A 13,271-nucleotide genomic window follows, 5' to 3' on the forward strand; every position below is an offset into this window, starting at 1 on the left:
GATTCATAGTCGTGTTTGAAAATCCCCAAATCAAAGTGCTGCAGAATGTGCACCGGCCAATTTTTGAGTCTTTCCTCATGGTCAGTTTACCTTGAAGAGCTTTGCGCTTAGGGTGACAAGGCAAAGCCTAGAGACAAGTGAACATGAGCAGGCACTTACTGAAAACAAAAAATATGGGAAACCTCAGCAGGTCAGGCAGCATCCATGGAGACAACAAGCTTACATTTCGAGTCTCATGGTGGGGGCATGGAATGCGCTGCCCGTGGGAGTGGTAGAGTCAGAATCATTGGCGACCTTTAAGCGGCAATTGGATAGGTACATGGATGGGTGCTTAATCTAGGACAGATGTTCGGCACAACATCGTGGGCCGAAGGGCCTGTTCTGTGCTGTATTGTTCTATGTTCTATGTTCTATGACTCTTCATCAGAGTTAATGTGAAGTGTGGAGTTGGCAACATTTATGCTGGGTGGTGGGGTGGGCGGGGGGGGGAGGGAGGGGGTTGGTGGAATGCTGGAATAAGGGTGTTGATAGTGCAGAATAAATGATCGGACTATGAGACTGGCAGAACAATGATGTGTTGAACTGCCAGACTGGAAAGACCAGACAGTCTCACTGGAGTGCGGAAGAGGGGAGAGAGGACATGGTAATAGAGAATGCAACAAGTAAAGCTAAAGGAAAGGGAAAGAATACGAGTGAGTTCACAGTGTAAAGGTGTTGAAGGTATTTAAGTAGCTGTAATGAACAGACTACCAGTAAAGAGCATTGGCAAGATTCTTCTTCTTGTTCAGCTGCAGTCAACTACCTGTTCAGGTATTGGTTTGCAGGGTTTCTGGAGTCAAGGGAGCAGAAGCCAATCTTCCGCCCTCAGCTCTATCCTCTCACTACCACCATAGGATTTTAATCCGTCCCCTTTAGTAACACCTCAAAGCTAACCTCAGTTGAAATAGACCTGGCTATCTCCTGTAGCAGAAGTTGGTAGTTCTGATGGGGTTATTGGTCATATTACATTGCCTCCATCCATTCTCCTGATGGCACACAGTCTACGATGAAGACAAAGAATTCCGCTCCAGCCTTTAGAGGGAGCAGGTGTATCTGCACCAAATTGCTTAACTTCTAATTATGTCTCACCCAATGGATTTGTACTTTTTGTGATCATGCAATAAATCTTCATGTGATCCAGGTCAGTGACTCTTCTCTGGACACTCTCTAGTAGTGTATCCAAGAACTGGAAAAAGACCACAGGGTACCAGGAGTGGTCAATTTGAAAATACTACATCATCCTCCCAGATCATAGTCATTAACTGATTGGTGTTCAAATGTTTCCTCAATGACCTTCCTTTCATCATTAGGTCAGAAATGGAGATGTTCATTCATGATTTCACATGCTCAGTTCATCAGATATTTCAGCAATTATCTGTGTATAGCAAAATACGGACAACATTCAGTCTTTGACTGTACATGCCAAGTAATATTTGAACCATATATATGTTTAGCAATGATGATCTCCAACAGGAGATATTTATAACCCCATTCTCTTCATATCTGTTGGCATTACAATCAGCAAATATCCTTAAGGTCACCACGAATCAGAAACCTAACTGGATCAACTACCTAAATATCAAGCATACAAGGCCTGCATAGTTGTCAGCAAGGAACTCACCTCCTGACTCCCAAAGGGCAGAAGTGGGTACTGCAGATGCTGGAGATTAGAGTCAAGATTAGAGGAGTGCTGGTAAAGCGCAGCAGGTCAGGCAGTATCCAAATCAAGGGCTTTTGCCTGAAACATTGATTTTTCCTGCTCCTCGGATGCTGCCTGACCAGCTGTGCTTTTCCAGCATCACTCTAATCTTGACTCCAGACTCCCAAATTCAATTCACTATAGTAAAGGCACTAGTAAGGAGTGTGCTGAAGTATTCTGCACTTAAATGAATTAATGCCATTCCAACAATGCTCAAAAAGCTCAACACTTGTGAAACTAAGCAGCCTGCTTGATTGTTAACCCATTCACTACCTTTGACATTTATTGCCTCTAACACTGAAGCACAATGGCAGCAGCGTGTACCATCTACAAGGTGTACTGCAGTAACTAGCCGAGTCTTCTTTAATAGCACCATGCAACACAGGTTACACAGGTGAGATGTTCACCTTATTCTATTCTGTTTTCATTTTAGTTCATCTGTATTCATCATGCTCTTCCACTGTTGACAATGTTGTCAATTATGGCTGCATTAAGTGGTGATGTGCCAGGGATCGAGATAATTAGGGCTAGGCCAATGCCGACTGGCCTTTCCCTGTGAAAAGAATGTCAGGTAGTTATGATTAGGGCACAAACTGCAAAATACAATGTGAGTACAATTTCTGAATCTATAACTGAGTCCTGCTTTCTTGTTACACTTTTATTTAATTGATTCATTCACAGAAACAAGCTTCAATGGCAAGACCAGCATTCATTATTCACACTGAGAACTCCACTGCCGAGAAGGACAAGGTATCAACTACATAGCCATAGCACTATCTACAAGATACCTCTAAGTAACATATCATCCTGATTTAGGAATACATTGCATTACTTCACCACAGTTGCGCTAAAATTCCAAAGCTCCCAAACCAGCAGCAGTGCATGTGTACCTACAGCACACGGATGACAACGGATCAAGGTGATGTCCTTCATCAACTTCACTAGTGAAATTAGGGATCAGCAATAATTGCTTGCCATACAGACACACCAATAGTTAGTAAACTACCTGCAGAACAATCTGGGCAACATTGTCCAGGAACCAATATAGGGTGTGCACAGGTCTCCAAGCACTCTGTCCTCTTACAGACAATTGAACCATCTTCCTGAAATGAAACAGACAATAAGACCAAGGAACAATAGCACAAAAAAACAATCCAAGAGGAAATGGTCAAGAAACTTTCTACTGAGACACTGCAACACACATATTGGTAACGTGAGTTTCTCTCCTGGCTGGACTCACCTGACACACACATACTTCACAAGGGTCACCAGGTGACCATATTTGCCCGACTGGAAACTCAATGCCATTGTCATCTACAAAACAGCCTGTCAAGGAGAAATGGTACAAAATAGAATCAGAGAAATTCAAGTTCCATTAAAAACAAATATGGATAACTAATATGCAATCGATCAGCTAAAATTTGTGCAACTTCGTACCACTGTGAATTCATCATTCAAAATATAACGGAAGATAATTAAGCATCAAACATGAAACACCTTGAAACCAACTCATTAACACACTTAATTGAAAAAACAAGACATTATTAATGCTGGAAATCAAAGCATACACTGAAAAGACATTGATCATTCAGCAGCAAAGGCAGATTACAATTTTGAACATAACCCTTTGTCAAATCTGAAATATTCACCTTTGAGCAAAATTATTTGGATAAAAAGTGAGTTGTAGAAGAGAAACAGTCGATACTCAATTGCAGCATGGAAACTGGTAGCATTTTGTAACTACTTGATATGACATAAATGATCGTGAGGGAGTGAGAAGGTATTCAGTGAAAAATGCACATGTGGCTAAGAGACAGAATAGGCTGGAGTTTGGGGAAGCTACATGTTACCAGCAATTCTTGTTTTTGCCTATGTCTTAGTTCTGTAAGGATTTTTCAGATACATTCATTCCAAAATGGTACCCGGCGTATTTCTCAAAGCCTTAGCTCACCTTTGATGTTTTTATCCTGACGGCAAGTAAAGCAGCACTGGCCAGGCTCCAGAAACCAATTCTCTCTGGCACAGTGCAACACTGGACAAGGGCTGTAGGAACACTCCACTTCACCATTCTGAGGACACAGTCAGTCAAATTTAATGGTTAAAAGAGAAATGATCAATACTTCTCAAAATGAAAAACAAAAATCAGTTGCAGTCCTGAGTTTATTTCTGTTGATAATACTCGTACCACTCTGTTTTTACCAAACGTTCAAAATGGCAACAACAATGTCTGTCAGTGGCATTTTGAAAGTCCAACTCCTTAACTAATATGGCAGGGAGTTTAGCAGATTGGAAGCTGAGAAAATCCTGAGTTCCAGATCCCACCAGCTCCTGGGGTGCACTGCCCTGTGTGCCTGAGAGTTGTAAATCAACCTTTTCCATCACATGAAGAATAATAGCAGAAACTCTCAATCCTGTATACACATCATTCTCGAATAAGGGGCAGATGACAATGTGTTTGCTTTGTTAATATTTCATACACACTAGTGCCTCACTTCACTACAGAAGAGTGAAGTGCAATTCATATGGAAGTGTTGATTTTAAGTTAGAACGATATCCACTGGGCATATAATGGGGCAGGGTGGGTGCATGTAGGTTAGATTTACCTAAACTAAGCTGGCATTCAGGTCAAGACCGAAAGCCTCCACCACACTGGCCCCAAACACAGGTTGGACTCTCGGGTCATCCTTCCTAAGAACTGGATAGGACTATAAACCACTTCCATCTATACGACCAAACTGGTTCAGAAAGGAAAGAGGAGCTTGCAACGATTAGGGATGTGGAGTGGGAATGAATTTATGGTGAGCGAAATTTGTATTTGGTAGAGATTTATGATGGTGGATATTGGGATGGTAGGTTTTGTAATGAGAGATTAGGAGAAGAAATGGGTAAACAATTGAGGGATTTGTGGAACATGACTTATAGATAATTGCAAAGTTGAACTGAAGATAAGGCATATTTATTTGGAGTGGCCCATGCTGCCAGCGTAGGAACAATCTATCAACAATGTACGAAGATGGATTGCACACATGGGTAACATACCCATTTTGCCATAAACTAGTCTCTTAATCTATCTGTATCTAATTCTCCTTCATAGTCCTTTCCCCTGGTTCACGTATAGTCTATAGTTGTGCCAACTGGGAAATAGTAAGGACTGCAATTGCTGGAGAAGTCAGAGTTGATAAAGTGTGGCACTGGAAAAAGCACAGCAGGTCAGACAGCATCTGACAAGCAAGAGAATCGACGTTTTAGGCTTGACCCTTCATGAGTTCTGATGAAGCCCGAAAAGTAGACTCTCCCGCTCTTCAGATGCTGCGTGACCTGCTGTGCTTTTTCCAGTGCCACACTTTATTGACTCTATAGTTGTGCCTCCAGCAACCAGCTCTTTGTCAACTGTATGGTCAATTTCTGAACTGTCCTTGGATGATACTTCATGAGAATTGACCCTTTCATAGCAGAGAGCTGCTAATGTTGAGGAGTGGTGCAATTCAAATCAAGAATTCTGTCTGGAATCATTTAGGCAGGCCATAACGTAACTATGAATTTCTCTGTCTAGTATTTAATATCATAGGAACAGAGGAATAGTCTGTTCCACCATGCAATACGAACACAGTTGATTGAACACTTTCATGCCTTTTACCCACACTATCCCTATAACCCTTTACACTATTGATAATCAAAAATTACCAAGCTGTACCCAGTGGCTGAAGTTGCATGGCTCTCCGGAGAACAGACTTCTTCTGAGTAAAACCTCTGGGTTAACCCTTACCTCAGTCTTAAATGACAGCCACCTTGTTTTTAAGTGGTGCCCCTGGTTCTAGACTCCCCAACAAGGGAAACATGTACTGTTATGAAGGTGTACTGTAACTTTAAGAGAGTTGAAAAGCTAGCAAGGACTTAGAGAAGCAGAGAGTCCAGAATAAGTTAACAATGTAACATTTCATTGAAACAACTAGAGTAGCTGGATTGCCATAAGACAAAAACAAGTTCAAATTCAGCCAACTACTTTAAATTATGCCCCAGGATACCAAACCCCAATCAAGTTTGAACCAATGGAACAATCCAATGTTTTGGGCTATAAATATCAGACACTTTGAACAGTTAGCCAGAATGACAATGAGAACTGCCAAAAGACCAGCAGATGTAGGCTGCTTGTAAGAGCTCTCTGAGAGGTACCTGTCTGGAGAAGGACATTGCACAGAAAGAATCATCAAAACTGACCTGGAGAGAAAATCTACAGAGGAAACTTGGCAAAGCTCACTGGTTTTAAAACGTGATTGTTTTTCTGTAAGTTGTAATCTGGATTTTTAAAAAATTGGACATGCATTGCAGAGGGGGAGGTAAAAGATAGGTTTAAGAGAAAGGTGTTGTAAATAATTGTTAGTTAATATTCTTTGTTAGACTTAAAAAGTTGTCAATTTTTACTTTAAATAGTGACTTTTGGGATAGTTCTTTGCCTCTCGAATTTTAATAGATTACAAGAAGAGGTGAACCTTAATCTGTGTTGGTAGTTTAAGTTAGCAGAGGGGTTTACCCTGTGTTGTAACTGTATCCTGCCTATCCCTCTAAGTATTTTGTAGGTTTCAATGAGCTTACTTCTCATTCTTCAAAATTCTAGGGACTGCAGGCCCAATTTACCCAATCACTCTTCATAGCAAGGTTCTGTCATCCAAGGATCAAGATTGGTGAACCTTTATCACACCTTCTCACTCACTGGCAATAACACCTGTCTTCAGATAAGGATACTAAAACTGCACACAGTACTCCAGGTGCCGTTTAACCAAGCTCCTCTATAATTGAAGCAAAGCCTCTCTACTCCTGCACTTAACCCTCATGCATTAAAGGCTATCATCCCATTTGCCTTCTGAATAGTTTGCTGCATCTATATGTTAGCCTTCAATGACTTACTGACAAGGGCATTGGAGATAGTGAGGACTGTAGATACTGACAAGGACACCCAAGCCTCTTTACACATCTACACTTTCTAACCTCTCAACATTTAAGAAATACTTTGTACACCTGACCAGAATGGATCAGATGAACACAATAATTTAAGTACTCTGGATTTTGACTTGAGGCTTGTAACCCATGTCTTGATAGCATGGTGTTCTCTGAGACTGCTTTGAAACAACCATGAGTAATAACCAACGGGATGCACAAAAACATTGAATGCTCTAACTACCTATGCAATTCAGTAGCTATTTCTGAACCAATATTTAGAGACTTCTTCACTACAAAAACAGCAGCTTAAGGAAACTCACAAATCCAAACATTAAATGGCCACAGTCTCCCATCTCTCATCAGAGAGGAAGAGACAGAGAGAGAGAGAAAGAGAGAGAGAGAAATAGAGAGAGAGAGAGAGAGAGAGAGAGAAATAGAGAGAAATAGAGAGAGAAAAATAGAGAGCGAAAAATAGAGAGCGAAAAATAGAGAGAGAGAGAGAGAGAGAGAGCGCACGCGCACGCTGGTGGTGTATTTAACCTGAAGGTCACCCACCTCAGGTGAGGGGTGAGCTTGAGAAGATAGAGTGTTACATGATGACCTCAGACAGTACAGGAAGCACAGGAAGTGAATTCATGGAGTTGACATCACTTTGTATCACAAACTAACCATGCAATCAACTGAGCTCACCTTGACTACAGCACAGGAAGGAATAAAGCTATACAAAATACTTTTGCCAATGGAGATCAAATGGAGATAGCACTGGAAATGCTTGACCTTTCCAGCTGGGAGATTGGATATTTTTGGAATATTGCTATGTGACCTAGCAACTCCAGATAACTCAGCATTCAGGACATTCAAAACTTACCAAACATACACAAGTGATGCAGTCAACACCAGGTCTTGTGAATTCTGTGCCATGGGGATATACTATGCCTTGGTCAATACACTCAGCTGCGGAAAACAGAAATGACAACAATGACTACTAATTTAACCAGACATTTTTTAACACTTACTCAGGTCTCATTTTTCTGTAGGTTAAAGACAACACGTGCACAGATTCTGTATTTGCAACAACGCCGTGAATCAAAATTACAAGTAATCACAACTTTTTGGTCACTATTTTAAAATTGTTCCTGGATAACACATGTTGTAAGACTTGCCCTAGATCAAGTTATACTGAAGTGTCAAAGACAAGGCCTCTTCGAACGTACGGCTGCTCAGTTAAAAAAAGAGGAGGGAAGAAATTCAAGACAGAATTCAGGAGAAACTTAACATCTGCAACAAAATAAGAATTTGGAATGTATTCTAGTAGCACCAACAATAGTAATGGCGAAGACTGTTGGCACGTTTAAGGAAAGACAGATAATGATCAGAATTTTAAGCACAGTCTTGATAGGAGCAGTTCTCAACTAAAGGTAGGAAGAGGGCAAAGTGGATATAATTCATTGTGAGACAATATAACACTTTCTAGTTTTTGACTGTTAAAGACCATGCCCCTGCAAAACATTTTAAAAAGGTTGCCCAGACCCTAACTTTGTTAGTTGTTTTAAGCAGGTTTAGAGTGGATATTGCAGGAGCAATGCAGCTGGCCCCACCACTAGGTTTTAAACAAAACAGGATCTGTTTACACACAAACAAAAGAGAACAGATTATCGACTAACGTCTCTTATCTGAAAACCCAAATGACTCTATCACAATTTACTGATGCTGTTCCAAATACTTGCTATAGCCCCATAGCAAAAAAAAACAAACACAGGGTCTTACAGGAGTGATGTCAGAGAGAGTGAATCTGCCAGAAAACCCTGTTTAATCTGGGAACATTTGCCCCTCCCAGCAGTTTTCTTTAACAGTCAGCTCCAAACTGACTGCTTGCTAAAACCAAACCAAAACCTGAACTAGGAGAACTAGCCACTCCCCTTTCATTGCACAAGTGTTTTCAAAGAAAGAGATAAAACTGTCTCAAGTAGACTTGTCCAGACATATCGGAACCCCTGCCTTTACAACCCCTTTTGAAAAAAACAACATAACCTTGTTAAAGGAGCAGCAGCATCACATGACATTCCCTACACACTGAATAGCTGGAGTTTGGCCAGCTTGAGGTTTTGTCAACTAAGCCAATTCTCTGTGGGGAATTCTATAGCCTAAATATATAGAGATGTAACTTCTTGAAGTGAAGACAAATTCTTCTGAATGCACCAATCCAAGATCAATTTTGGAAGCTCTGGTGCACAGTTATTCCCAGAGGATATACTAACCTGGGCAAGTAGGACAACAATCCAGGAGGATGGGTTTCTCACATGTGACTGGTGGGCATTCAGGGGTAATGCACTTCACATTCCCAGACTGGAAGAAATAAAGAGAATTGACTGGTTATCGTGTTCCCAGTCAAAAGCTATGAAAGACAGGTCAAGATTCAAATTAAGCATTTTGCTATGCATAAATTGTCCTTGACATTTCTTTGAGCTACCCCAATGACATGTTGGGCTGCTGAAACATAGATTTGCAACTGAGTTGGGCAATTGCAAGGAGGTCCCTTGCCTAACCTTACCTCGACAATGTTTAAGGAAACCCACTCGAGATTACCAGTTGGAAAAGTGAAGCAAGAAGGAGACTCTTCTGCTGTTGCTAAAAAGTGACCAAACACCAAAAAGGCCACAGCAACGTGAACTCGCTTCTTTCAATTAAGGCATCTATGTGGTACTATTATGAAAGGAACACATTTGGGAACTTGATCACTCAATCGTAATATTATTTTCTATCTGCATAATGCTTAAAATTCTAAGAATAATGGGCTAATTCATTCCTGAAAAACACCAAAATGCATGCAAAAAATTTGCTCATGTCTGTAACCTATATGAGAAAAGTCATGTTTGTACAGATTAGAGGCAGAAGCTGTGCAGAGCTGCTCCTCCAATTACATGCTGTTTTTAGCATTGCTGCTCCAGATTCACACCCACAAGTACCCTCTCTCATAATCCTGATACCCTTCCAGAGACAGAATCTAAGATTGGAGGAGTGGGAGGCAGGGAACTATAATTCGATGAGTTAAAGGAGTTAATCTGGTTGATCTTTGAGCCACTGTATAGCAGAGTTAAAGCAGCCTGGAGCAATGGGCTATTCAGAAGAGAGTGTATCAATGACAGCTAGAGTGTCAGCTTGCGGGGGTCAGTGACAGAATAGACACCAGGCTCAGTGTGAACTCACTCACAAATGATTGGATTGGCGCCATATCCTCATTTTTCCTGGTTACTGAAATAATGATACCTGTAAAGTCAGCATTAAGGTTGCATTTTTTTTATGTAAAGCATGTATTTCACGTTTTGGAAAATGAATAAAAAGATATGGAGCATGGGAGATTTATTTATTATAAATTAACAAAAATATTATTATGTTTATATTCCAATTTAAAAGGTTTAATGATATATTTGCTTATCAATCTAAAGAAGAAACTCTAAAAAAGAACAACACAAATACTGGTACACCGTACACTGTACACTGTATACTCGAGTAATAGTCAAATTTTCTGACTACATTTTAAGGTTAAATTTATGGGGTCGACTATTACATGGATACTACTTTTGAGTGGCTGAAATTCATGCCCGTCAAAAATCATACCACATCATTAGCAGAAGCCCAATTGATCTCTAAATGAATAAAGGGCGGAAAAAAAAACAAATTGTGGTAATTCTGGAAACCCGGAGTGGAGCACACCAGCCAGTGGACTGGAAAGCTGGAGTGGAACATGACAGCCGGCACATTGACTCATAAATGTTGATCTGTTTCCTGTGAAGAACGAGGGTAAATTTTTACATGAGATATTTGTAAAATTCCAGGTTATTGGCCAAAAATAAGGGGTTGACTTTTACATGAGATTGACTATTACTAGAGTATATACGGTACATAAATTGTTATTCCTGCATCAACTAATGAAAGAAGTTAATGAGAATGAAAATATAGCCCCAAAAATCAAAAAGTAGCCCTCAAAAATAACATCTCATGAAGACTACTCAATAAAGAAATTATTTTGACCCCTGTATCTACATGAAATGTTTTTAACTATAAATAAATTTAAATCAAAGCACTTATATATGCAGATTTTCTTTTACTTCAAGGTTGGAAATTTGCCAGCACTAAAGTGTTTTTTTTAACATGAATTTCATACTCACCTATAATTATCATTTTATATTTTAATTTGAGGAAACTAACTCTCAGAAAGGATATTTATTCAGGATTGGTCTGTATGAGAGGGAAGGATAACAAAAAAAGGTCAGATTCAGCAGGAAGCAAAGGATGAAAAGATGCACTGGAAGACTGGAAACAGATATGCAGAGGGATTGAAGACTTAGCGTTCCATTGAAAAATTGACCATTGTGGGACTGGTACAATGAAGGATTGGAGCTGCAGGGAGAGACCGTTTGATGGTTTAAATGGAAGACGTTCACCAAAGTACTGGAGATGCAGGGATTCAAACATTAAAGAGTTGGTGATAGTGCAAAAGACACAGTGAATGCTGGACATCAAAATATAGGTAGAATGTAGGAAGTGTGGTCAAAAGAAATGCATACTGAAATGCAATGCTTGTACAAGTTGCTGTACAAGAACTCAGAAAGTAGTTGGTGTAAATGAAAAAGGAATCACTAACCTAAGAGTTAGTTTAGCAGACAAATCAATTGAATCAAATTACAGAGCAACAATAGATCCTTTGTGAGCTTAATGAAAAGCTCTGATCATTATTGGCCGTTTATTGAATAGGGAAAAGTGCTTTTTATGTAGTTGTTTATACTGTTACATACGTACTCAAAGATTATTGAAATTTTAACTTTATATCTTTATTTTTCTAGTTTATTTTAAGAAAGGTTTTAATGGTTACCTTATTTCTTTATTTTTCTACTTATTCTATGAAGGCAATGCTTAACTTTTAAACTTTGGTTCTTTTACCCCCTAATTAGTAAGTGAGCTTTTTGTACCTAAAACGGCGCCATGTGTGGCAACATGAGGCACTTTTCACTGTACTTCTGCACTTGAGTACATGTGACAATAAAATTTAAATCTAAATTTGAAAAAATCAGGGAGTCCTCTGGGTATGTTAGCCAGCATTGTTCCCTCGAACAATACCAAAGATGGATTCTGAAAATTTAATTAGGTTTCTCGATGTCACCAGACCTACTGAGTATAACCAACACTTTCTGTTTCTATGCATTTTTTCTTGCTATCCATAGTGTTTTGTATTTACCAAACATTAATTAAGTGGTCACCCATCATTTGTGTTTAGTGGGATCTTGTTATCTGGAATTTAGATTACCAAACTCATCTACATACAATGTGCAAGGCCATTAATTGACTGTAAGATGCTTTAAACTGTATAACAAATGTAAAAAGACATTAGAGAAATAGTACTTTCATGCTTTGCCTCTCTTCCAAATACAGCCAGATATTGTAGGTAGTCCTAAACCTAGAAAACTTCTTGAACCTCTGTGGGGTGCTTTAAGCCATCACTCAGTTCCTATTAATATGGATTTGCTAATCTTAGTCAGGCACATTGCCACTATTGTTACATACTTACAGGCTATTACAAACAGGAAATCCTACTTACAATACAGACACAAAGGGTACAATTGTCACTGGTGGGAGAGAATACATCCTCATGGTTCACAACCATGCCTTCATAGAGACATTCTGAAATATCAAAAAAGAATGTTCATTGGAATGGTAGAACAAAAATAATGTCACATAACATCAGCCAAATATATAGGATGGATCAGGCTTTGGTTATAAAAGCAATATATTTCAGCACAACCCTGAGAAAAACATGTCCACTCTAGGGTTAGTGATATTTCAACAGATCTTGGGATGCCTGGGTAATCTCTGAATAAGCTGCATCATCTGATGACCATCCCAAGAGACTGAATTTTACAAGCAAAGTCTACTAATTTATTTAATTTTTCAATTAATTCAGGAAAGTCAAATAACAGAGGAAGGTTCTGGATTTAAGCAGCGTTAAGTAATAAGACTGACATTAGTGCAAAATGGGGTTAAACAATCTGTTGCAGAACATAAGAGTCAGCAATTAGAGCTACTCTTGCTCCCGCAGTCCAAAGAATTGCAGGTTACATGAACTGGCTGGTCTAAATTACGTCATAGTTTTCATGGGTGTCTATGTTAGATGCATTAGTCAGGGGTAAATGTAGAATAATAGGGTAGGGGAATGGGTCTGGGTGGATTGCTGTTCGGAGGGTTGGTGTGGACTTGTTGGGCCAAATGACCTGTTTCCACACTGTAGGGATTCAATGATGATATTGTGCTCTTGTACGCAAATGATGGAAATCACTGATCATCCACAGAGTTCCGATTTCCTGCTGGGACAATGTGAGAAATCTCCATATTAGTCTGTTTCCAAGATCAATCTGGTTAGAGCTATCAGTCACAATAGTAGGAATTAATGCACCAAGTGCTCCTACATTGGTCAGGCTCTTACACTTCTGTGCTTAATAAACCACCATTTGTCTCCCATTCACTGCAACAAACAAGTTGGGATAATTTGTATCCTATGTACCAGATCAAACAAAGAGGCCTGGCTTGGTGGAGAACACTC

The 13,271-nt window shown here is 39.6% G+C and overlaps 1 protein-coding gene across 7 annotated transcripts in view; it reads right to left on the reverse strand.

The window, feature by feature from the left end:
- Positions 1-13,271, reverse strand: part of LOC132824379 (von Willebrand factor C and EGF domain-containing protein-like) — a 325,791-nt gene that overhangs the window by 42,654 nt on the left and 269,866 nt on the right. For all 7 annotated transcript variants that reach the window (XM_060838784.1, XM_060838782.1, XM_060838783.1 and 4 more), the window contains 6 exons: positions 12,273-12,355; positions 8,935-9,022; positions 7,545-7,630; positions 3,690-3,807; positions 2,979-3,064; positions 2,745-2,841 (listed from right to left, as the gene is read on the reverse strand). In XM_060838784.1, coding sequence (XP_060694767.1) covers positions 2,745-2,841; positions 2,979-3,064; positions 3,690-3,807; positions 7,545-7,630; positions 8,935-9,022; positions 12,273-12,355 — 558 coding nt within the window. The remainder of the gene's footprint in view (positions 1-2,744; positions 2,842-2,978; positions 3,065-3,689; positions 3,808-7,544; positions 7,631-8,934; positions 9,023-12,272; positions 12,356-13,271) is intronic.

This window comes from Hemiscyllium ocellatum, chromosome 18, assembly GCF_020745735.1.
Source record: "Hemiscyllium ocellatum isolate sHemOce1 chromosome 18, sHemOce1.pat.X.cur, whole genome shotgun sequence".
Classification (NCBI taxonomy): domain Eukaryota; kingdom Metazoa; phylum Chordata; class Chondrichthyes; order Orectolobiformes; family Hemiscylliidae; genus Hemiscyllium; species Hemiscyllium ocellatum.